The 25,448-nt window shown below is 49.0% G+C and overlaps 2 protein-coding genes across 3 annotated transcripts; one reads left to right on the top strand and one right to left on the bottom strand.

The window, feature by feature from the left end:
* The first annotated feature begins 2,410 nt into the window (after positions 1 to 2,410).
* Positions 2,411 to 9,330, top strand: LOC134524563 (olfactory receptor 4N5-like). 2 transcript variants are annotated; one of them, XM_063354705.1, is made up of 2 exons: positions 2,411 to 3,313; positions 7,038 to 9,330. In XM_063354705.1, exons 1-2 carry the CDS (start codon positions 2,411 to 2,413, stop codon positions 7,167 to 7,169), a joined length of 1,035 nt encoding a protein of 344 aa, XP_063210775.1. In that variant the 3' UTR covers positions 7,170 to 9,330. The 2 variants fall into 2 exon arrangements, with proteins under 2 accessions (XP_063210775.1, XP_063210776.1); XM_063354706.1 differs by having other exon boundaries at positions 8,782 to 9,330.
* A 10,087-nt stretch (positions 9,331 to 19,417) lies between these two features.
* On the bottom strand, positions 19,418 to 23,090 carry SDR39U1 (short chain dehydrogenase/reductase family 39U member 1). The gene is made up of 6 exons (XM_063354625.1): positions 23,041 to 23,090; positions 22,450 to 22,556; positions 22,032 to 22,114; positions 21,338 to 21,459; positions 20,522 to 20,665; positions 19,418 to 20,296 (listed from the first exon to the last, which is right to left on the bottom strand). Exons 1-6 carry the CDS (start codon positions 23,054 to 23,056, stop codon positions 19,881 to 19,883), a joined length of 888 nt encoding a protein of 295 aa, XP_063210695.1. The 5' UTR covers positions 23,057 to 23,090; the 3' UTR covers positions 19,418 to 19,880.
* Between the last annotated feature and the right edge of the window lie 2,358 nt (positions 23,091 to 25,448).

Consider the following 25,448-nt stretch of genomic DNA (forward strand, 5'->3'; position numbering starts at 1 on the left):
GGTAAATTTGTTTCCAGTAGTGAAGACAAATTTATTAGCAGTGAAAATAGGAAGAAAGAATAGTTCAGAGTAGCCAGTGTTTTTCACTGTGGGAGTGGGACTGGGTAAACCACAATCTGCAGATGAAGGGTGGAGTCTCCGTCTCTGGAGACATTCCAAACCCGCCTGGACGTGTTCCTGTGCAACCTGCTAAGGTGACCCTGCTCTGGCAGGGGGTTGTACTACATGATCTCCAGAGGTCCCTGCCAACCCTACCATTCTGTGTGATTCTGTGTGAAGAGGATCTGGACACAGGCAGATTAATCACAGCAGGGAAGTAGGTAGAAAAACTGGGAAACATTTACCATCTATCTAAAGTGGTGTGGCAGGAAACAGCAAAGAGGGAGTAACCTTGTTTGGTTCTTTGCTGGGGGCTGAACAACTCAGAGTAGTAGATACTGAGCCGTGTGGGAGAGATGTAGATGCAAAGCCATGGAAGTCAAGTGCCTCTGCAGAAGTCTCTATAACCAAGTAGAGGTGAAGGGAGAGTGTTGTTTCTGCATTAGCTGGATGTGTAGGATACAATACAATACAGGACAGCAGAGCGGAGTGGGAGGTTCCTGCAGGAATTTTTCTGTCATGTGATGAGATGGGAAGAGACTGGAGCTGACCAAACCACTTAGAGGGAATTTAAAGTGAGGCAAAGAGAAACTCAGATACAGATGGATAAAGATTCGCAGTCAGGTGAGAAACTTATACACACATGCAGCACAATGAGCCCTTCAGCTGTCCATGAAAGAAAGGAAGAGATGAAGAAAACAACTGTCAAGATTTTTTTTAATTTCAAGGCATCACATGAAATTTTGACTTTTGACAAAAACATCAAAAAGTGACGTAAGGAGTATTTTTTCTTTGGTTTTTATTCCTTCCTTATGTTCCTTTGCTTTTTTTTCTTTATTCTGAATTTTACTACTTTCTGCCACTTTCTCCTCTTAGTTGTTTTTATTTTTTTAGTTTCCACTGTCAATACCGATTTCATTTCTCACTGGTCTCAATAAGGGAACTAAACTAAAACTGCTCTAAAACTAAACAATCCTTACAGGTCTGGGCATTTTCTCCCACAGAAGTACTTTCAGTATGCTTTATTCTCTACCTCAACATTTCTGGTGAAGTTACTAATGCAGTAATATACAGATGCCGTCATGTAGACAGACATACCATCTTTTTTAGCAAAATGGAAGAAAAACATTACAAAATCTGGAGGCAAAACCTCATATAACTTTCTTCTGACCCAAAAGAAGAAAAAGAAGTGGGAGGAATGAAAGAACATAGATAGATGGAAAGACTTGAAAAAAGATTCGGACCCATTTTTATGGTTTTCTTCCACCTTCTAGAGAGGTGTTAAAATCCACAGTTCCATTCAAAATATATGTAAATGCAATTATTTTTTACATTATATGAAAAACTCTCAGTTTGTTTTCCAGATTGCTATCACACCGGTTCATGGTGGATTAATTTCATATATTTAGAAAACTGAGTTTCATTTATGTTTCCAGTGTTCTGTTGACTTCATTGGAAAATTAGACACTTCTGTGGAATTTCTCTGGAGAAAGGTGGAAATCTGAATGCGATCCTCAACTCCCCTGAAAGACAATTGGGAAAAATGAAATATTTTGGAAAATACTTGTACTGGTCTATGCTAGAGAAAATTTAGATAGAATTCATCATTCCCTGGGCTGGCTTTACTAATATAATTTAGTATAAAGGGATTTTAAATTTTTTAATTTCAAACAACTTCGCAGCTGTCAGATGAATTCACCCAAGGAATTCATAGACCTTCCTTCAGATGGGAGTGGTCTATACTTAGTTTCCATTTATACTCAGTGGATGTGATTTAGGTTAATTGTGTAATTTTAGAGTGCACTTTGTCTTGCTTTGTTTAGCTTTCTACCCTAGAATTAGATCTGTCTACCCTGGAAGGACTTGCTTTTGTCAACTGGAAAGGGAGTAGACATAAGTAGCTCAAATACAGCCATCTACACCTTAAACCACACAAATTATCCTGCCCATGGAAGAATGGACTGATACTTTATAACCTATATTCCATCCAGGTGCCAGTTCCCAGGGTGCAGAGAAAACAAAGAAAATCTGATAAAATGTGGACATTTCCAGTTTATGTTTCCAGTAAAATGCCAAGGTTACAGGAAATCTAAATTACTGGCTTTCAAGTATTTCACCATTAGGAGTTCCCTAAAACTAGGAAATGGGAAAAGGGCATACATTTTAGGCAATCTAAACATGCCTGAGGTAGTTCAAATATTTCTGAAGATTTGCACTGGTGTGGGTCCCATCACATGTCCCCCACCCTGCCCCCTCCTCCCCTCCCCCCACCATGATTACTGTCTGTTTTTCAGGGTTCTGCAGAGTGGAAATGGATCACGAGAACTATACAGTAGTTACAGAGTTTATTTTGTTGGGATTGTCCCAAAACCATGAAGTCCAGATGATTCTCTTCTTGTTCTTCCTGCTCTTCTATATGATCATTCTGCCAGGCAACATCCTTATCATTCTCACAATTCAGGGGGATTCCCAACTGGGATCACCCATGTATTTTTTCCTGGCCAATTTGGCATTCTTGGACATCTGCTACAGTTCTGTGACCCCACCCAAAATGTTGTCTGACTTTTTCTCACACCAGAAGACCATCTCCTACAGTGCCTGCATGGCCCAGCTTTTCTTCCTCCACTTCCTGGGAGCAGCTGAAGCTTTCCTGCTCATGGTCATGGCCTATGACCGTTATGTAGCCATTTGCAAACCTCTTCATTACAACAGGCTTGTGAACAGGGGGATATGCTGTGTCCTGGTTGGAGCTACATGGGGTGGGGGCTTCATCCATGGCATCACTCTATTTGGTCTCAGCATCCACCTTCCCTTATGTGGTCCCAACATCCTGGACAACTTCTTCTGTGATGTCCATCAGTTGGTCAAGTTGGCCTGTGCCAACACTTACATAGTGGAGCTTTTGATGTTCCTCAACAACGGAGTTGTTATCATTATGTGCTTTATACTTCTCCTAATCTCCTACACTGTCCTGCTGCTGAAGCTCTGGACACGGTCCTCCAAGGCAAAGAACAAAGTAGCCTCCACCTGTGTTTCCCACATCATTGTGGTTTCTGTCATGTGTGGCCCAGCGATATATATCTATGGTTTACCCTTCCAAGCTGTCCCAAAAGAAAAAGTTGTTGCTGTTTTCCATACAGTCATCTTCCCCTTGACTAATCCCATGATCTATACGTTGCGTAACAAGGAGATCAAGGACTCTATGTGGAAGCTGGTCAGCAAATACATATTTTAGTGTGGAAAATAAAAAAAAATAAAATAAGGAAATAAGTGAAAGTTTTTTTAATTTTTTGTTTGTTTGTTAACAGATTTTCTTAGGAACAACTCCATAGTGTACATTATGTAGCAACTTAAAATATATTAAGCAGGTTTCAAATAATTTAATTGTCAAAAAGCCTTAGAGTGACACTAAAGCCTGTATGAAATAACTTAAAGAACTATACTGTGTAAAGCAATTAACACAGTTGTTTTATGAAGTTTTATTGTTAAAATTCTGTATCTCTACAGAAATTAACTGGCGGGTGTGAAGCATTTATAGAATCATTACTGAACTTCTGGTCCAGATGCAGATAGGTCAAATCAGGTGGCAGGCACATCATCAGCTTATTTACATAAATCTTTGGCTGTTTGACTCTCACATGACTCTGCTCCTGAATGAGTTGATTGTTTCTCCACAAAGAGAGAATGTGCAAGTCACTGGATGATCTAGCTTGTTGTAAAGCTTTGCTTTTTCATATAGCGTAGGGAGGCTGCTGAAATCTGAAATCAGAATTCAACTACCAAGTAAAAATCAAAGGCAATGTGGACATGCCTTATGATAGGCACTAGTGACAGGATTTTTCTATCGAGGTATTGACATCTGTAGCATCCGAATTAGTCATGTAAGGATTCCTGCATAACTGATGGGTGTTTCTGGCAAGAAATTCAGCTAACTCATTTATACTGGTTATTTTGGGAATAAACTACACCTTAGGCATTTTTAACTTGCCCTTAGGGCTCACTCTGTAAACTACTTCTCGGCTTGATTCCAAGGTGGAATCATAGAATATCTCAAGTTCGAAGGGACCATAAGGATTATTGAGTCCAACTTCCTGCTCCTTGGAGGACTATCTAGAACTAAATCATATGACTAAGAGCATCATCCAGACACTCCTTCAACTTTGAAAGGGTTGGTGCCATGACCACTTCCCTGGGGAGCCTGTTCCAGTGACTGATCACCCTCTCAGCGAAGAAGCTTTTCCTAACGTCCAATCTGAATTTCCCCTGATGCAGTTTCTTTCCATTTCCTTGTGTCCTATCACTGGTCACCAGAGAGAGGAGATCACACTTCCCCTCTGCTGGGCCCATTGAGGAAGTTGTGGACTCTGATGAGGGCACCCCTCAGCCTTCTCTTCTCCAAGCTGAACAAACCAAGTCTTGTCCTCAAGGCCTTTCACCATCTTTGTTGCCCTTCTCTGGACACACTTGAGTAGTTTGGTGTCCTTCTTATATTGAGGCACCCAAAACTGCACACAGTACTCGAGGTGGGGCCACACCAGTGCAGTGTAGAGTGGGACAATCACCTGCCTTGACCAGCTAACTATGCTGTGCTTGATGCACCCTGGGATATGGCTGGACCTTTTGGCTGCCAGGGCACACTGTTGACTCATATTCAACTTGCCACCAACCCAAGCCCCCAGATCTCTTTCTGCAGGGCTGTTCTCCAGCTTTTCACCCCCCAATTTTTTGTATAACCAGGATTACCCCATCCCAGATGGAGAATCTGGCACTTGCTCTTATTAAATTTCATATGGTTGGTGATTGCCCACGTCTCTAGTCTACCCAGATATCTCTGTAAAGCTTCTTTACAGGAAGGAGTCCACAGGTCCTCCTAGTTTAGGATCGTTGGCAAATTTAATGTACATTCAACTCCTGTGTCCAAATCACTTATAAAACATTGAAGAGCAGTGTCCTTAAAATTGAACCCTGGGTAAGCCCTCTGGTGACTGGCCACCAGACTGATGTTACCCCATTTACTATAACTCTTTGAGCCTGACCCAGCAACCAATTGCTCACCCATCATATTATGGACTTGAATCAGCCAAGTAATTCCTTTTAAGGAGAAATCAGGGTTTCAGAGAGGGTGGTTTTCTTACTGTAGTACATATTCTGTTAGACAGGGTAAGTGCAGAGTGGACTAACTATGGCTCCATCCACAAAGTCTTCCAATAATAGCCCAGAAGGCATTATTGCACCCTCACAAATCATAGTGTTCTCAGTCTTTGGAAAACCCTTTCTGCTGCATGCTATAAAAATCCAAATACAGTGTCACATGAAGCAGGGGTGTTTTTTGGTTATTTATTCCCCTCCTTAACTGTTCTACCTATCCTCTGGCAAAAGAAAATGAGTGCCTTACAAAGAGTGCCTTTCTCCTTCTGTCAAAGTCCACAAGCATCCAGCCTCCTCTATCCTGGGACTCTTCCTCACTACTCAATAATGTGTGCCCTCCAGTTTTATGTCCTTCAATGCCGCAAGGGACTTTGGCTATTGCCTCTGCCCTTTCTTCTTGCAATCCTGTTCTGATTCTCTGGTGCATAATCTGCTCACCTCATCCCATGACTCCTTCACCTGGCAACTCAGTACCTTGACCATGGCTTGTTTCCCCACACATGAAACCACCATCCTTCTAAACCCAACAGGAAGACACTGCACCTGGACAGCAGCATCCCCACTCTGGAATGGTGTCCATGATCAGGATGTAGTGGGGAACTTTATTCAGCTAGGACTGGCTCCATGATCCTCAAGGAGCATGATTACCACCATTCTGAGCAGTCCCACAATTTCTGGAGCAGTTTCCATCCGTTTGCACTCCTGTCATGTAATCAGTCCTGAAACTAGTTCTTCAGCCCTCCTTCAGGAGTGAAGGCCAACTATGTCATGTAAGTGATTTACCTCAGCCAATGGACCAGAAGTGTTCACACCCATACTGCCCACAGCTAGCCCCTTTAAGGGGAGTCCGGCTGCACCCACAGTGCAGTCTGGCTGCACTCACCTTTCACTAGACCAGGTTGCTCAAAGCCCCTTCCAACCTGGCCTTGAACACTTCCAGGGAGGGAGCAATTAGAATTTCTCTGAGCAACCTGTTCTAGTGTCTCAATACCCTCACAGTAAAGAATTTCTTCCTAATATCTTATCTAAATCTTCCCTCTTTCAGTCTAAAACATTACCCCTCACCCTATCACTACCATGATAAAGAGTCCCTCCCCATGTTTCCTGTAGGCCCCCTTGAAGTTCTGGAAGGCCACTATAAGGTCTCCCCAGAGCCTCGCCTCCCCTCGCCTCGCCTCGCCTCGCCTCCCCTCGCCTCGCCTCGCCTCGCCTCCCCTCGGCTCGCCTCCCCTCGGCTCACCTCGCCTGGCCTCGCCTCCCCTCCCCTCTCCTCTCCTCTCTTTTCCTCCCTTCCCCCTCCCCCTCCCCCTCCCCCTCCTCTCCTCTCCTCTTTTTCTAAACCCCAACTCTCTCAGCCTGTCCTCATAAGGGATTTGCTCCAGCCCTCGATCATTTCTGTGGCCCTCCCCTGGTCCATATGCTTCTTACGCTGAGGGACCCAGAGCTGAATTCAGTACTCCAGGTGGGGTTTCAGGAGAATAGAGTAGAGGGGAAGAATCAGTCAGTCTCAACTCCAATTCCTTTCCAAGTTCTGGGATTTTCTTACATTACATGGTTACAAAGATCTCTGCATCACAGTCCTTTTCAGGCTTCTTTTCAGTCAAATACATGGCATGAGTTAAAATCACAGAGACAGTTTAAGGTTTTAGAAAAATGTTATAATATCCAATGAGTTTGGAGACACTGTGAGGAAGTTTTAAGAGAAGAGGGTGGCTGCCCACCCCCTTCCCTGGCCCATGATGACTGAAGCCATTTCCCTGATGAGCAGCTACTACCTCTATTTGATTCAGTTGAAAAAAAAAAAGAAAATCAAATTTCTTACAAGGAAAAGACTTATGCAGAATAAAACAGGACTTTTTCTTTTCCCCTACAAACTGGTAATTTATTCTCAAAATGGAATTTCAGAGAACTGTAGAGACTAGAACTTTCTGGACGTTTACATTGCCTTTTGGTGAATACTCTGCAGGTATTCTGTATTTTTTTCCCTCACTGTTGGCTCCTTAGTGTCAGTCCTTATAAATATATTCCTGTTTTCTGCTTGCAAATTGCAGGTTTTTTTCCACAGATCCAAAAAAGAAAGCCACACTTGATATGAAATCCTGTTTTGGAACAATCCATAGCTAATACTCTATAGAGACTTCTTTGGTTTTGTTTTACATAAAACCAGAATATCTTTTGCAGAAGTATGATGGGAGAGAAGAGAAGGCAATCTGCTTTCAGTTCAAATCCAACCATCCTCTTTTGCCTCAGTGATGTCTGTAGCATAAGACTAAGACTGAGCTCTGGTAAAAATCTGAAAGACAGAAATGCTGTAAGACAGCTATTGGCAGTGCAGCATAGACCATCTTCCTTCAGACCTGTCCCAACATGTGGGTAATGTCTCTGAAGCTGTCTCCATTAAGAGATATTACAAGTGGTAAGCAAGCATTTTCAGATCATTTTCTCTTTCCTAGTGATACTCTCTCTCCTAGCATATACACTGGTATTGGCAGTGCATGGAATTAGTCTTCCTTTCAGTATTTTTCTCAGAAAGAGTAGACACCTCCAGCAACCTGCTGTTTCTGGGATCCAACTACACAAAAGCTCCTGGGTGTTGTTGTCAAGTTACAAAATCATACAGCGTAGGTCTACTCAGAGGAGCAGGGGATGCAAATTTACTTCCAACAGAAGATGCCAGCAACCGTCCCTTATAGGATTCCTGATGCCTGTGTTAAGGCAAGTGCTGGGATTCAAGAAGAAAACAAAATCTCAAATCACCTTGAGCTTCTGGTCATCCAAAACAGAGCAACAATAATTAGCAGATGTGTGATTCTGTCACCACAGGGCTAATTTAAAAGTTCTTGGAGTTCTTGGGGGGCTTCACCTTGTTTGTGTGGATCAGGACTACGTGCAGATGCAGGAACCTTGTGATAACCAGAACGGAAATAAGATGGGGATTTTCTGTGTAGGAAAAAGAAGTATCACAGGCTGCTTATATTGTAAGTGGAACAAAGCCCCATGACTCGCAGCGGGTAATATTTAGTCAACTCTTAACTAGTTAGCTCACTCTGTAGTCAGCAGAGAGAAGCAGACAACACTGGTGGGCAGTTCACCCAAGACAAACCTACCTTTGTGAGGTGCCTTGAGGGTTGCTGCTCTCTGAGGTTTCCCAGATAATCGCACTGGACAGGCAGACATGGCATAGGGCCATCCAGAGACACACAGTCATCTGGAGCGCTGTTGGGTGGCTAAGTCTGTGTCCCACAACAGAGGTAAGGCAGTAGCGGCCTAGGCTGAGGACACTGAATTGTATTTTTAAGCTCATCCCTTGGTACCACGCTACAGCTAGAGGAGATCTCTTCAAGGGAGCAGCAGGCAGGAGTCCTCTCTTCCTGAAGCAATGGTCTAAGGGAGGGTGAGAAGTGTAATATCCCCAAAGGCCTTATTTCTCCAGCCTGATTTAAAGGTATTACGCTGACAAGCTCAGATGTAGACAAATGTTCTGTAGATGTGTGAAATCAGAGGAGAGGACTTCCTCCGAGGTGACTGGCCTAGGCAAAACATGTTCTTGCAAATAAACAAGTGAGTGAAATTCAGCACTGGGATTCAGAACCAGCAAAGTTCTTCCAGGTCCAAGTGCAAGGGCCATAGCTGACCTGGGACGCGCGGAGGAAGAATGTCCTGTCTTCTTTGGTATAGAGTCTGAAATTGAGGGAACTGCTTAAATCATTGATCTCTGAGAGGGTATTACCTCTGGGCTGTCTTTGATGGTTGTTCTACAGGTGGTAGTCAGAGGTACACAGGTGTCTCTACTGCCCTGACCCAGTGACCAGAATAAAGCTGGGAAATTATTAGCAGAGTGTCTCAAAACATGTCTGTAACGCCTGGGAATGAACAAAAATAGCAAAATACAAGAGAAATGAGGCCGAAGCCAGCAGTGATCAACGTGCTGAGGAAAGGAGACTGAAAGAGATTGGAAAACACTTCCCTTCAGGCACGTCTAGATGTGGCACTTCAGGGCATGCTCTAGTGGCAGAGGTTGTAGGGTTCTTTTGTTTTGTTTTGTTTTTTGTGTGTGTGTGTATGGTTGGACTCGATGATATCAAAGGTGAAGATTCTATGATTCTAGGACCCATGGTCCTTGTACAGCCACCAGCACTGAGCTCCTCACTCGCCTCACTCATGCTGCCCCCTTCTGTAAAGGTAGGTTCACTACCAGCTGAACCTGCAGATGAAAAAGTGGCAGCTGCATCCCTCAGCCTGGGCAAAGATCCCTGCCATGGGGCACTCGGCTGGGCTCCAGCAACCAGGCAGGAGGGTTCTGGGAGGAGGCTGCTGGAGGTGGCAGCCACTGCTGACATCCTTTAACCGTTTCATAATTGTCCGTATTTGGTCGAGCTGTCAGTATTATGCGAGAGGGGACTGACTCTTTGTTAACATGCGCACAGTGATAAAGTTGTAACCAGACTTCTAGAGCATTATTACTATTGTGCGGGCATAAAACCAGTACCTGTGCTAGTAACAGGACTTCGGCTAAATTGGATGAATTTGGTTTCAAAGATCTTAACAGAACATTAGAAGGGTAATAAGAGGTTTAAACAGCTCCAACAGCAGGCCTAGTGTAGTTTGGACGATGAAAAGAGATGCTTATTGAAGTAGGTACAAGACCTGCAGTAAGTAACTGATCACTCCGTTATTGAATCAATAACAATATTGGCTATAAAGCAATGGTTCACTGGAAGTGAAGGGGTATGGGAAGGGAACTGCCAGCCTTAGTTCAGAAAACATCAATGTCTTACAATTTGTGTAACAACGTGTAATGTGGACTAATGCGACTGTAGTGAGAGACTAATTTGTACCAGAGCTTAGCCCTAATGACTAAAGTAAATGAAGCCCTAGGCCGTATGAATTGTACTTTAACCTTAGTTTTTATCTATGGATATGTAACCAGTAGGTAAAGAAGTGTAAGTAAAAATTTAAGTACAGGATATTCTGTAACAAAAGATAAGGAAATGCCTCAGACACAGACAGAAAGGGTGTCTGGGGGCTGCAAGAGCAAATCAGAAGAAAAGAAGACTCCAGACTCCAGGACTGAATGAGCAGAAGTGCCATCAGGAAATCAAGCGACCTACAGGTACTACAAAATGCCATAACAATCGACAGGCGGGGTCCTTCTTCAGAGGTACCCAGCTCAAGATGTATGTGCTATTGGATATTAAACATAGCAGAAGAAGGAACTCTGTTTGATTCTTTTATTAAAGCGGAAACTGCAGATGAGCCCTGTTGAGGCGGCATCTGCTGAATTCCTACGAATGTCTGTAGAATTTCTATAACAGTTACAAAGGGTGCAGAACTACCATTGTTTCCAAAAACCAAGAATTTAGCCCAGCCCTCTTCAATAGTGACTCAGTAGTCGGAACAGAGCTAACCCTGAAGCAGGTCACCAGTGCAGATCACTCAGCTCTCCCAGAATGAGACCAAAACTGCAGGATCCACCTGGCCACAGACATCCCATGACCCAATGCATGGAGAGATGAGCTATCAGAGCCAAACAACCGGATTTGCCAATAGTAACTGTTACACTTACACTGCCTCAATATGTTCATGTCTATTGCCTCCGATGGGGTACCCAGCAACCGCGGCCCTTGCACACACACACCCCAGTTCATGCCCAAAGGAGATAGGCTCCTGCCCCAGTGTGTGCTGCCCACAGTGGGGCCCATTCTGTGGGAGCGAGGAGTGGTGCAGCTTCTTTTGATAGTACAGGTCAGCAAAGGAGTGTGTCTGCTCTTTTAAGGAGCTTTAAACAAGAACATACAGAGATAAACCCGACACATGATGTGGGAGGTTGTGACGAAAACAAACCTGATCAGCCCCCACAGTTGGCAAGGATGTGTGAAGCAAGTCTGAGAACATTTTACAGTTGGCAAGAAAGGGGGGGAGACAAACAGAGAGTCATAAAACCTGAGCGATTAGCATTAACAAAGACAATAAACAGACAAAAACGTCATCAGTCACAGCAATTGATAAGCTCTGAAGAAACTACAGGCAACCAGGACTTTGCAACTGGATGCAAACCTGAGCATCCACAATGTTGGACGGAGTCAGTGGGACCATGCCAGTTGTTGAGGGAATGTGCTGGGGAGGGGGGCTGGGAGCCAAAAAGAGGGGGTTGGACAGAAAAGGAGTATAAAAGAGGTTGGTAGAGTGTAAATCTGGGCCAGTCAGTGCTGGCCTGGCTGAGCTCTGTGCTTGACCACCAGAGCCTGTCCTGTCTTCTTAATAAATCCTGTCATACATAACTCTCTCTGTGTAATCTCATTGTACCCCGTCAGTACACGTGCTGCAGGGACTAAGTGCCAGGTACTGGGGGATCCGCGCGAGTGGATTTGGTGCCAGCTACTGAAGCCAGGCTGAGGGAGCAGGCACCCATGGCCTGTGGTGTCAGCTACTGGAGCCAGCGGGGCTTCACCCTACAGCCATTGCAGTAGTAACTCCGCACATCCACAAAACCTGTTACTGGGGGGACCAGCGCGAGTGGGGGGCTCCAAGCCAGCAGCTGGAGCGGGACAGCAACCCACAGCCTGCGTGCCTGGCGCTAGGGGGGTGCGTGTCTCTCTGTGTCTCTCACAGACCAGGCATCCGTTTGTATCCACCAGCAAACTTCAGGCTGGACCAGTTGGCAAGCAGGAAGCCTTGGGTCCAAGCAGGGGTACCAGGCGAGCAGGGGGTCCACACTGGTACTTGGGGGTACCTGCACATGTGAGGTGCCTTTGGGACAAGTGCATTGTGCCACACATTTGGTCTATCATAGAATCATAGAATTGCTGAGGTTGGAAGGGACCCTCAAGATCATCACATCCAACCCTTAACCTACCCTGAAAAAAGCCACTTCTAAACCATGTCCCTCAGTGCCCCATCTACCCTTTTTTTAAACACCTCCAGGGATGGTGAATCCACCACCTCCCTGGGCAGCCTATTCCAATATTTAATAACCCTTTCAGTGAAAAAATGTTTCCTAATATCGAATCTAAACCTCCCCTGACGTAACTTGAACCCGTTTCCCCTCGTCCTATCACTTGTCACCAGGGAGAAGAGGTCAGCCCCCATCTCTCTACAACCTCCTTTCAGGTAGTTGTAGAGGGTGATAAGGTCTCCCCTCAGCCTCCTCTTCTCCAAGCTAAACAACCCCAGCTCCCTCAGTCGTTCTTCATAAGGTTTGTCCTCCAGACCCCTCACCAGCTTTGTAGCCCTTCTCTGGACACGCTCCAACACCTCAATGTCCCTCTTGTAGCGAGGGGCCCAAAACTGAACGCAGTACTCGAGGTGGGGCCTCACCAGTGCCGAGTACAGGGGGATGATCACTTCCCTAGTCGGGCTCACCACACTATTCCTGATACAGACCAGGATGCTGTTGGCCTTCTTGGCCACCTGGGCACACTGCTGGCTCATATTCAGCCGGCTGTCAACCAACACTCCCAAGTCCTTTTCTGCTGGGCTGCTTTCGAGCCACTCTGCTCCAGTCCTGTAGCGCTGCATGGGGTTGGTGTGTCCCAAGTGCAGGACCCGGCACTTGGCCTTGTTGAACCTCATACCACTGGCCTCAGCCCATCGGTCCAGCCTGTCCAGATCCCTCTGCAGAGCCAACCTACCCTCAAGCAGATCAACACGCCCGCCCAGTTTAGTGTCATCTGCGAACTTACTGCGGGTGCATTCGATCCCTTCATCCAGATCATTGATAAAGATATTAGAGAGAACCGGCCCCAGCACCGAGCCCTGGGGGACACCACTTGTGACCGGACACCAACTGGATTTAACTCCATTTACCACCACTCTCTGGGCACGGCCATCCAGCCAGTTTTTTACCCAGCGAAGAGTACACCTGTCCAGGCCACGAGCAGCCAGTTTCTCCAGGAGAATGCTGTGGGAAAGTGTGTCAAAAGCTTTGCAAAAATCCAAGTAGATAACATCCACAGCTTTTCCCTCATCCACTAAGTGGGTCACCTTATCATAGAAGGATATTAGGTTTGATAGGTGTGACCTGCACTTCACAAACCCATGCTGACTGGGTCTGATCACCCTGTTCTCCTGCATGTGCCGTGTAATTGCACTGAGGATGATCTGTTCCATGACCTTCCCAGGCACCGAGGTCAGACTGACTGGCCTGTAGTTCCCCGGATCCTCCTTCCGGCCCTTCTTGTGGATGGGTGTCACATTTGCTAACCTCCAGTCAGCTGGGACCTCCCTGGTTGTCCAGGACTGCTCATAAATGATGCAAAGTGGCCACACAAGCACTTCCGCCAGCTCTTTCAATACCCTTGGGTGGATCCCATCCGGCCCCATAGATTTGTGCACCTCCAGGTGCTGAAGCAGGTCCCTCACCATTTCCCTTTGGATTACAGGGGCTTCATTCTGCTCCCTATCCCTGTCTTCTAGTTCAGGGGTCTGGGTACCCAGGGAACAACTGGTCCTACTGCTGAAGAGTGAGGCAAAGACTGCATTAAGTACCTCAACCTTTTCCTCATCCTTGGTCACTATGTTGCCGGCCCCATCTACTAGAGGACAGAGATAATCCTTAGTCCTCTTCTTATTGCTAATATATTTATAGAAGCTTTTTTTGTTGTCCTTGACAACAGAAGCCAGGTTTAGCTCCAGCTGGGCTTTGGCCCTCCTGATTTTTTCCCTACATAGCTTCACTACCTCTTTGTAGTCCTCTTGAGTGGCCTGCCCTTCCTTCCAGAGGCCATAGATCCTCTTTTTTTCCCTAAATTGCAACACTAGCTCCCTGTTTAGCCAGGCCGGCCTTTTTCCCCGACGGCTTGTCTTCTGGCACATGGGGACAGCCTGCTCCTGCGCCTTTAAGACTTCCTTCTTGAAAATCATCCAGGCTTCCTGGGCTCCTTTGCTCTGGAGGAGTGCCTCCCAGGGGACTTTGTCAACCAGGCTCCTGAAAAGCCCAAAGTCCGCCCTCCGGAAGTCCAAGGTAGCAGTTCTGCTGACCCCTCTCCTTGCTTCTCGCAGAATCGAAAACTCTATCATTTCATGGTCACTGTTCCCAAGACAGCCTCCAACCTTCACATCCCCCACAAGACCTTCCCTATTTACAAACAACAGATCCAGCAGGGCACCTTCCCTAGTTGGCTCTCTCACTAGCTGTGTCAGGAAGTTATCCCCAGCACATTCCAGGAACCTTCTAGACTGTTCCCTCCCTGCTCTATTGTATTCCCAGCAGATGTCCGGCAAATTGAAGTCCCCCACGAGGACAAGAGCTCGCCATCTTGAGACTTCTCCAAGCCGTTTACAGAATATTTCATCTGCCTCCTCATCCTGATTGGGCGGCCTATAACAGACTCCTACTACGATATCCGCCTTGTTAGCCCTGCCCCTGATTCTTACCCAGAAACACTCAGTCTCATTATCACCATCATTTAGTTCAAAGCATTCATAACACTCCTTAACATACAGGGCCACACCCCCGCCTCTCCTTGCTTGCCTATCCTTCCTGAAGAGCCTATAGTCATCCATGGCAGTGCTACAGCTATGTGAGTCATCCCACCACGTTTCTGTGATGGCGACTACATCATAATTATCCTGCTGCACAATGGCTTCCAGCTCCTCCTGTTTGTAGCCCATGCTACGTGCATTAGTGTATAAGCACTTCAGCTGGGCTATCGGTCCTTTCTCCTTTTTACTGGCGGGAGCCGAAGTTCTGCCACCCCCAGACTTATTCCTAAGGAGCCTGGTTACGCCCCCTGTCTTTTCCAAGTCTAGTGCCAGCGTGCCGCTTTCAGGCTTTTTGCTAGCAAGCTTGGATCTATCCCCATCCCCCTTCGAATCTAGTTTAAAGCCCTGTCAATGAGCCCCGCCAGCTCCTGCCCTAAAACCCTTTTCCCCCTCTGAGACAGGCTTTTGCCATCTGTTGCCAGCAGGCCTGGCGTCCTGAAAAGCAGCCCGTGACCAAAGAACCCCAAGTCCTGCCGATGACACCAGTCTCTGAGCCAGGCATTGAACAGCTGGCATTTCCTGTTAATCTTCTCATCAATCTTCACACCTGCTGGCATAGAAGCAAACACTACTTGTGCTCCTGATCCCCTAACCATCTGTCCCAGGGCCCTGAAGTCTTTCTTCATTGCCCTCAGGCTTCTTCCTGAAATTTCATCATTGCCTAACTGAAAAATCCATAAAGGGTAGTAGTCAGTAGGCCTAACTAGGGTAGGGAGTTTCCTCTGGACATCCTTAACTTTGGCCCCAGGGAGACAGCAGACTTCCCTACAGATTGGGTCTGGTCTACATATGGGACCTTCTACTCCCTTCAGAATCGAGTCCCCTACTACACGGACCTGTCTTTCTTTCCTAACCGAAGATGTTGTTATACGAGGCTTAATCCGTCTCGGCCTCAGTGACAACTCCAAGTTCAGCAAGCTGTTGTCCTTCTCATCCTCCGGTTCCCTTTGCAGAACATCATATCCGTTCTGCAAGGGCACCTCGGATGGTGTGGGGGTCACCTGGGTGGCACGCCTGCCACGCCGGACAGGGACTTGTTGCCACTGGCCCCTGTCCTCTGAATCTCCACATTCAGCTGTGCTGCTAGAGGGTGGGGAGTGCTCTGTATGTGGAGCTCTGTCTGCCTGAGGTGCTTCTTTCAGGGAAGGCAGGATGCGACTCCAGTTATCTATCTCCTGTTCACAATCCCTTATACTTCTCAAACGACTTACCTCCTCATGGAGCTCCATCACTAGGTGAAGGAGTTCCTCTACCTGGGCACACCTCCCACAGGTCTGCTCACCACTACCATTCAACACCGGCACAAGAGCAGGGCACACCCTGCAGCCTGACACCTGGGTGGCAGCCTGTTCCCACGCAAGCTCTGTCTGAGTGGCCACATCGGAGCTGCTCGGAGCAGAGCTCAGGGATAGCATGGCCTTCTGCCGAGTTCTTACCATGACGTCCTGGTCAGGTCGAGAGGTTTCCAGAGACTTACTGTTCAAGGAGCTGCGTCCTGTACACCCACTCTCGCCACGGTAACACCCACCAGCTGCCTGCGTGCTGGGTGTGCAGTGGCCGGCCGCTGCGCTCCGGGACAGTTCGTTTAGAACTGCCGCGTGTGGCGTTGTCTGCACCCCCACCGCGTCAGCAGCCCACCCCCGAGCTGCCGGTTCCGGCACGAGGCAGCCGCTTTTCCCAGACACGAAAGCCCTCAAAAGAGCCTTTTTGCTGGCCTTACCCGCCGCGATCCCCTTCCCCAGTGAGGCCTTACCTGCACTGGAGCTGGTCTCCTTGGCGACTGGACCGGCTGGCAAGTAGGGGACCACTGGGCCGGGTGAGAGGGCTGGGGTCCAGGTAGGGGGGCTGAGCGCAGAGGGGTCGTGCTGGTGCTTGAGAGACTTGCATGTATGTGCTTGTGAGCACCGAGGGTGTCACACGAGTCTGCCAGCCCCAGAGAGGGAAGGGACACAGCTGGCTGTGCTTGTGTTACATGGGACCCCTGCATGGGTGCTGCTGACTTGCTGGGACAGTGTGTGTGACCAGCCACGTCCGTGTCCTCTGTCTGTGTGTGTGCACGTGACTCTGACAGGTGCTCAGCTTCAGGGCTGACTGAACCTGCGAACAGGAAAGCAGCAGCTGCATCCCTCAGCTCAGGCAGAGATCCCGGGTACCTGGGCACCAGGCTGGGAAGCCAGTGACCGGGCAGAAGGATCCTGGGCCGGGGCTGCTGGAGGCAGCAGCTGCTCTTGACCTATCTTAACAATCATAATCATTCACCTCTAAAAGAATGGAGACTTGCTCCAAGTCAGAGTAAGTCTTCAGAGCACAGCTGGGGCACTGCAGTTGGCTCAGAGACACTCGCAGAAACACTCTGCCAGCACCGAGCACTGCAGGACTGCCAGTGCTGGGACAGCACAAGACCTGTACTTGGTATCACGAACTCCTGCAGTCTGGGGCCCAGGGTTTCCTTATGGTCACCAAAGATAGACACTGCTCCAAAATCCAACCTAGATCTCAGCTTGCTGTCACCCTAACAGGCATGTTAGCATGAGGGGTCTAGACTTGTTCTCTAGACTGAGGCGCGGCTGAGGGAGCTGGGGGTGTTCAGCCTGGAGAAAAGGAAGCTGAGGGGAGACCTTCTCGCTCTCTACAATCCCCTGAAAGGAGGGGGTAGCGAGGTGGGGATCGGTCTCTTCTCTGAAGTAACACGCGATAGAACAAGAGGAAATGGCCTCAGGTTGTGCCAGGGGAGGTTTAGGTTGGATATTAGGAAAAATTTCTTCACCAAAAGGGTTACCAAGCATTGGAACAGGCTGTCCAGGGAAGCGGTTGAGTCACCATCCCCAGAGGTACTTAAAAGACAGGTAGTTGTGCTGCTGAGGGACATGGTCTAGTGATGGCTTTGTCAGTGTTCGGTTGATGGTTGGACTCCATGATCTTAAAGGTTCCTTCCAACACACACGATTCTATGTTTTTTGGCTCCACAGCAGACAAAAGGGCATGGTGTTGGCATATGTGTTTGTCATGATGGAAAGTCCTAATTACACCCAGCAGTCAGTGTTTTCAGATCCCATACTGAAATTCAGGTGTCAGAAGCTCATTTAAGTCCTGTGACACATGTTTAAGCCAAATGACATGCAAAGGTAGCCCTTCAAAATCCTGAATGAATTACATATCCAGGCAGGGAGTCCGAGGCCTGGGAATTCTGCTTAGCGGTGGTCTTTCCTGGGATACGCAACCCTCTTTCGGAAGAGCTGCAGGTTGCCAATGCTTCTCCAGCCACACTTATCTTTATTTCCAATCACAATCCAAAGCTGTTGCCATCATCAAGGTACATACAGGTACAGAAACAACCTAATTGGGCTGGCTAACGAGCCTGCCTGACAGAAGGATGCTGTAGCCTACAACATCTGGGGAAGCAGACTGAAGTTCGAGGCTCTAGAAAGGTACATGGAGTAACTAAAGACAAAGCACTGCTGATTGTCTGCATTGTATTGCCCCACAATGAACCGGGCCTGTAACCCTCAGTAGGTCAGCCTGCTCTTGAGGACAGGACAACGGGGTCCATGGGAAGAGCAAGGAATCTGCACCTAACTGACAGGCAGCACAGACACAATCCAAGCACATCACACTCATCACAGGGAGCATCTCGGATGATGTTGCTTTCATAGCTATTCACAAAGTCCCAGCTCACCCGGCTGTGCTCAGACTAACTGCAAGGACTATCTCCAGTTCCAACTGGACAGTCCCACTCCCATTTTCCTGCCTGGAAAGTTCAGCAGATTGCTCAGTCCATACTGGAGACAGAATGGCAAAGCGGCAGGTGAGAGGGGAATCTAGCCAGCCACCGTGACTGCATTAACCTGACATAAATCAGAAATATGTGAACAGCTCTTGTTCTGGGCGACTTCTTATTTCAGCAATGAATGGAGCCAGTCTGCCTGAAGTGCTTTTTAATATATTTTTCTTGCCCAAAATTGCAACACACTAGGAATATTTCTCCAGAAGCAGCACTATAATGAACTTATCTGCTCTGTACATTGCACATCCCGCAACCCACTTTGGCACGTGAAAATGTGTTACAGGAAACACACGGATACATTTCCTTACAGTACGAGATGATGAAATCACAGTGTTCTCCACCAGAGAAGAGGTACGGCTTCCCAAGGCAGCTTGGATGTTCTCACTGCCCCATCAGTGGGAACCCCCTGAACACAAGTACCAGCTCACAGGAGGAATAAGAGAAAAAACCTCTGTCTGGGATTAGATAACTACAATGAAAGCAATACCTAAGTGCTCTCTTTAGACTAAAGCAGTGCCTTGCGCTATCTCACACCAAGATGAACCACCTAGTTTGTCCCCAGCACCAGCTCAGATGTAGCTGACACCTACCCAAGGCCTCAAGAGCAGCTCAGGAGACAACAGTCCCACCGCCACCCATAACCCCACAGGCTGGCAAAGCAGTGTCCTCCTTCACCCCCACCACAGCATCAGGGTTACACAACCCTGGAGGGATGCAACTCTTGGGCCTAGACTCAGCTGGAGATTCTGACACAGCAACTTGGTACCAGCACAGAGCCACCAAAAGAAAGGAGATGGCAAAGTCTCCAAGCCATCTGTATGCAGCACCCTTTGCGCCCCCTCAGGAAAGACGTTCTCCCACAACCACAAGTCCATCCCCTATGAGACTGAGAAAGACAAAGTGGAAGAGCCATAACTAGCTCTTTATGTGACCGTGAGGTAAAGACATGGGGAAAAACAGGAAGAGGGACTTCCAGTAACATGGAGGAGAACTACGACATCTGAACATCCCTTTCCTGATGCCATGCCTGTCTCTCAGGGGAGGAGATATTACACCCCGCAGTTGCTCTGCGACCAGCCCACATGCACGCTGTGGGAAAGGGAAGATGGCAGTCACAATCCTTAGAGGAGCTTGTGCCCTTCCCCAAAAGCAGGTAAAGTGGAGATTGCAGTTGGCAATAACAGGGATGACTCCAAAACTGAGGATGCACAAAGGGAGCCACAAGGGGAAAAGATTGCTCACTCTCTCTGTATGGAGATGGGGAGACGTCAAGAAGGGGCATAACTACCCTCTTTCATCCAGGGGAAGGCATGTGAGCCAGGGACTTCACAAAAACAAGACCCAACCCAGCCAAACCGAGGAGTTCTCAAGCCACAACGTCCTTCAGGGCTCCAGACAGGTCAGGGAAGATGAAGTGGTAGCCGCTCTCCAGGGTGCGTTTTGGCACCACCCTCTGGCCCTCCAGCAGCATGACAGCCCGCTCTGCTCCAAAGACAGCCCGCAGAGCCCAAGCAGGCACCGGCAGCAAGGCTGGGCGCCCCAGGGCTGCAGCAAGCTCCTGAGCAAAGGTGCCATTGGAGGTGGCAGGGGAGGATGGGGAGACACCGTTGAGGACACCGTGCAGGCACTCATTCTCCAGGGCATGACACACGATCCCAGCCAGGTCCCGAATGTGGATCCATGGGAAGGGCTGGCGCCCAGAGCCCAAGGGGCCTCCTAGTCCCAGACGGAAAGGCCAGAGCATTTGAGAGATGGCACCACCACCTCGGCCCAGCACTACCCCTGCGGGGAGAACAGAGTGAGACCAGGATCCCCCCTGCCAAAGGAAAAAAGCCCCCTTCACCCTCAGACCTACAACCAAGAGACTTGGACTTCTTAGAGGGCTAGACTGGTACAGCACCGCAACATAGAGAGGGACAAGACCCTATGTCTTTCTCCCTGTTCTTCCCCCTGCTGCCCCAGCACCGAAGCAGAGCCACCCTAACCAGGCATGATGCCCCATCTCACCAGATCTCACCACAACACCACGAGTTGGGCTCCCAGGGATAAGAGCTGCCGCCTCCCAGGAGCTCACCAGGCGTGAGAAGAAGTCGAAATCTCCCCCAGGGCTGTCCTCGGTATACTCATCTGTGGGGCTAGGGCGGTAATAGCCTGTGGGTGTAAGAGCAGAAAGAGGGCCAGGATTGAATCATGACAGCAGCCACTCCTCCCCCAAGATGGACCCTCCTCCCTGCCTCCAGAAGCCCAGAACTCCCCCATCGGGACATCCTCCTATGAACAGCACAGGGTCTCTCTGCTGGCAACGTTGACAAATTTTTTTAACTACCAATGCGCTCTGCAAGTTCACTGGGATGCACTAATACTCACAGTGAGCCAGCAGTTCCAAGAACAAAACAGACCAGCAAGCAATGCAGAGCTGGCTGCACAGAATGGCGCTTGCTCTAAAACTGGGTGTCACAGACACTAAACTGTGGCAGCTTTAAAGACTGTAGCAAGCAGAAATGTGAAGTTAGGAGATATGCAGGGGGATTCAGCTGAGGCCCTGCTTAGACAAACTGGTTCTACAAGATGCTTAAAGGCTTCTGCAGAAAAACAAAGAAAAGGTCCTGTCCTAATAACACCAAGAGAAAGCATACGGACCCAAATTCCTCTCCAGCAGTACCAAAAAGCTGATGAAGGCTTGCCTAAACACAGTGACAGGGATAGCAATAAAGCTGGCATTTCAATGCAAGACATGTGTCCTCCCAAGAAGCGTGTTTTTGTCTGGAGGTCTGACCTCTCCAGGTCAGCCTGAGTCATGCCTTGGCCAGGCCCAACCAATACCTACGCCGGTGACAAGGACCCAAGCATGGGGTGGCTGTTCAGCATCAGCAATGGCTTTGGCCAAGGCCTTGGTGGTCTCAACCCGGCTGCTGATGACGTCCCTGCAGAAGGCATCACTCCACCTGGGAAAGGGAGAGCCACTGATTATTGTCCCCACAAGGACATGCAAGGAAACAACAGCCCCAGCAGACACCTGCTCACAAGCACAGAAGAGGCCACATGAATTCTCCCACACACCCCAGGGCTGGGAGAGGACATGAGATCTTACTACCTAAATCCATGGTGCCTTTGGGAGATGGTGGTTCCCCACTTCCCACAAAAGACTGTGGGTTTTGGACTGCCTTAGGACAAAGGTAGCAGAGGAGCTGGACACCAAAGTTGGGTGTGGAAACCAAACTTTGGTTCCAATTTTGCATTATCTAAATGTAGGCATCCAGTGTGAGTTTGGAAACATGAGACTATTTTGCCTAGCCTACAGCTGTCAATCCTGAAGGGAACCTGCCTTCCAAAGGCATCCAAGAATTTTACAGGCCCACAGAAACGTTTCGAATACTTGAAGACCCAGATGTCAACAGCTACATAACCCAAGCACTTCCTGGACACCCTCCTCCCCAGAGCCCTTCCACATTCTCTGACAACACCGGTCTGTCTTGCTTACACCCTGTCCCAGCAGCACTATGGGAGATCAAGTTACCTGCGGAAAGGGTTGAGGACATTTTCACCAGCCAAATTCACCACAGCGTCACACGGGGGCAGTCCAGAGCGGGACAACTCTTCCTAGACAGGGGTAACAGAGACATCACACACCCAGCCTCCCATCTGCTCAAGCCTTCCCAACAAGTAAGCAGGGCACGCTCCTAAGAACTCCAGACAGTTCTTTCCTGACACCGCCTGGAGCACAAGCGTAAATGGAGAAACTTTTGCGCCTTGGAGCTACAGCAGTACCCATCCCGATGACTACGGCCCACGGAGCACCCAGGAGCCCAAGGGCACATCCACAGAAGCCAGATTCCCCACTGCAGATTCCCTGTACGCCAAGGCAGGCCAGGGCAAGTGGGCTTGTTCCTCATCCCTGACACGTTCCTCCTCTTGTGACCGCTCTCGTCTCATACCCAGCTGATCCGATCCTTGCCCCCTTGTCGAGAGACGTGGGTCACTTCATGCCCACGGCTCCGCAGCAACTGGGTTAGGGCTCTGCCCACAAAGCCAGTCCCACCACCTGGGAGAGAGACAAGGCATTACCGATGTGCCACCCAGACCGCCGTCCCAAGGCATGCACGGGTGTCCCCGTCACCGTAGCCGGCGCCCCGCGGCACGTTACTCTGAGCCCGGCCACCCCGCACAGCGCCCCAGCCCTGAGGGCCTCCACAGGCCACGCACCGCGTCCTACCCCCAGCGCCGGGGCGGTGTCTGGCTCCGGCCTCTGTCCGCAGCACCCTCAATCCAGGCTCGCCACTTCCAAAACTACGTCCCCCTCACAGAGGCCTCGCAGGGGGGGTGCCCTGCCCATGGCGCCCCGGGGCCCGCCCTCCGCCGGGCGGCCTCCCACGCCCACCCCGCTCCCGGCAGCGGCCTGGCTGAAGCCCTCCACCCGCACCAGCGCCCCTGAGAGACAACGTGCGCTGCCGGGCGGGCCGGGCCCGCCCCGGCTCGGCTCGGCTCAGCTCGGCTCGGCTCGGCTCGGCTCCGGGCCCCGCACTCACCCACCACCACCCGCATGGCTGCGCCGGGTGCGCATGCGCCCGCCGGCACAGACTGCGCGTGCGCCTGAGCGCCCGGCGCATGAGGCCGCCCAGCGCCGGAGCGTGGGGGGGGGCGGGGCGGGGCGGGGCGGGGCGGTGCTTAGAAAAGTGGCGGAAAACCACGGCTAAAGGGAGCGGGGATGAGCAAAGGGCCAGGAGCTGCGCGGGGGCGCGGCCGCGAGACTCGGAGGAATTCGTTAAGTCAATCCGTTAATCAGTTAGTTGAAAGAGCTGAAATAAACGCTAGTGAAGTGTAGTTGGTTTTTTGTTGTTGCTGTTGTTTTGGCTTTTTTTTTAACGTTTCTAATCGAAAGTGAAGGATTTTGCAGTTGGGAATTAGGCTGGGTTTGTTCTCGCTGACCCTGAGCCTCCCTTCCCTCTGGACACCTCGCGTGTGTGCTCGGGGCCATGGGAAAAGAAATTATTTCGCGGATGTAATTCTGCCCCTGGACTTCAGATGTCTCTTCTGAGGTGGGATGAAACACACACAAAAAGACAAGACTTTTCACCTACAGGCACCTGGGGCAGCCTTCCCTTCACACAAAGCTGCCCGTGTTGTCACCCGCTGTTACCTTGTGTCCTGTGAAGAGCAGAGGGTGATACAAGCCCATAGGCAGGACCTCTGCGCATTGGCGGCTGTTCTGAAGCGGAAACAAATGCTGGAGATATTTCTGCCCACCTGTCTACAGTTCACTCCACTTAGTCATCCACCCTCATCTGCACAGGGACCCATAGCCTTTGCTCCACCTGCCTGTCCATCTGTCCTCCTTCCCCATAGCCCGCTCTGCGTGTCCTTAACACCCCTGCTACCGGCCATATAAAAGTGTTTGACAAGTTGTTGCGTGAAAAGGGGCCAAGCGGTTTTGGCAGAAGATAAACCGCCTTGCATTCCAACATTCCTCACCGAGGTGGGAGGCTATGTGCAGGTAGGTTTAAATTCTGAGTGATGCCCAATTCAGCACTATCAGTCCAATCGTGTTTAATATGTATTAAACTTGTTATGGATACACTAATAGTGGACTGCACCTTCAGTCTAGTCGTGCTCATGAACCAGCACGGCCACTCTCGAGTCTTTGGTCATGTTCAGTGAGAAACCGAAACAACCAGCTACTGAAACAGTGCAGTTTATTTAAACAACAGATATATAGGTTCTTAGGATTGCCAGTGATAAATACACTGTCTGCAAAGCACGTGCAAATGAAAGTATTGTTATATATACAAAATGTGCGACAAAGTTATAAAGATACAGCCTGGCTATAAATGTAGGAAAGAAAGTCTCTAGAGAAATTTCTAAGTTTCCCGAGGAAGCACTCGGTATAATCTAAGTCTTACCCAGAGGCGTCCCTATAGGGGGGAAGAGAGGCTCAGCCCGTCGACTGATCCCAGAAGTCAGTGATGTAATTCTTTGTGATGGTGTCTTCCCTGGGTATCCCCCCTCTCTCGGGCTATTTTTATACTATTTGTTACCTTCAAGGTGGAGTTTGAGTGACTTTAGTCATACATACTTTTATTACGATTGGTGTAAAATTCTCTCACCTCACAATTAAAGGTACAGTTTACGAGAAATTCAGGGCGCAGACTCAAGGAGGAGTGGTCGCACCTTGGAGGCAGGTAGCCTTCGGGATGGAGGTGTGTTTTGGTATTATAATGGCATTATAATGAGCAAAGTTTGCACAAAGGACAGCATTTCATCAAAATTTGACAAAATGTTGGCTCCGAGTATTGAGCGGGCAGCTAATTGGCAGCTTATCTGTTTCATGGTATCATCCCATTCCCATATCCGCTATACATCATAAGGTAAAGCCGGGGAATAATTGCATCTCGTCCCGTACCTCATGTAGCTTATCAGGGAACCACAGGTGTTGTATTCTTCATGCCAGCTGCGGCTGTTTTCTACCTCAGAGGCCTCTTGATTCTATATTTTCCTTAATGTGTGAACAATGCTGTACTTTTGTATTTTTTAGCCAATTTAGTAATTATTCCACACAAGTCCTGTGGTTAAGAAGGAAGGAACTAGGTTTCTAGGAGGAGCTGGCTGCAAATCTGAGAGACTGGGAATTATTTGCACAGGAAGAGGCGTGCCAGTGGCTCACAGGATGAAAGGGGGAGATGAACTGCTGGTTTCTGCGTGGCATGTGCTGGCAGGCAGATGGGTGAGCTGGAGCTACTCTCTGTGTGCAGTGTGGTCTGCTCAGCCTCTACCTGCTGGATGGGTCACGGTGGTGATGTTAGCTGGAGGTGCTGGCAGGCTGTACACGCATTCTCCTTTTAACTCCTCCATAATGGGAAGATGGCTGGACCTGAGTGCAGTCTAGTAGGTCCTTCATTGCAAACTGTCAAAAAAAGGGCAGTTGTAAGGGTCCTTTGGA

This window comes from Chroicocephalus ridibundus, chromosome 17, assembly GCF_963924245.1.
Source record: "Chroicocephalus ridibundus chromosome 17, bChrRid1.1, whole genome shotgun sequence".
In the NCBI taxonomy this organism is placed as follows: Eukaryota; Metazoa; Chordata; class Aves; order Charadriiformes; family Laridae; genus Chroicocephalus; species Chroicocephalus ridibundus.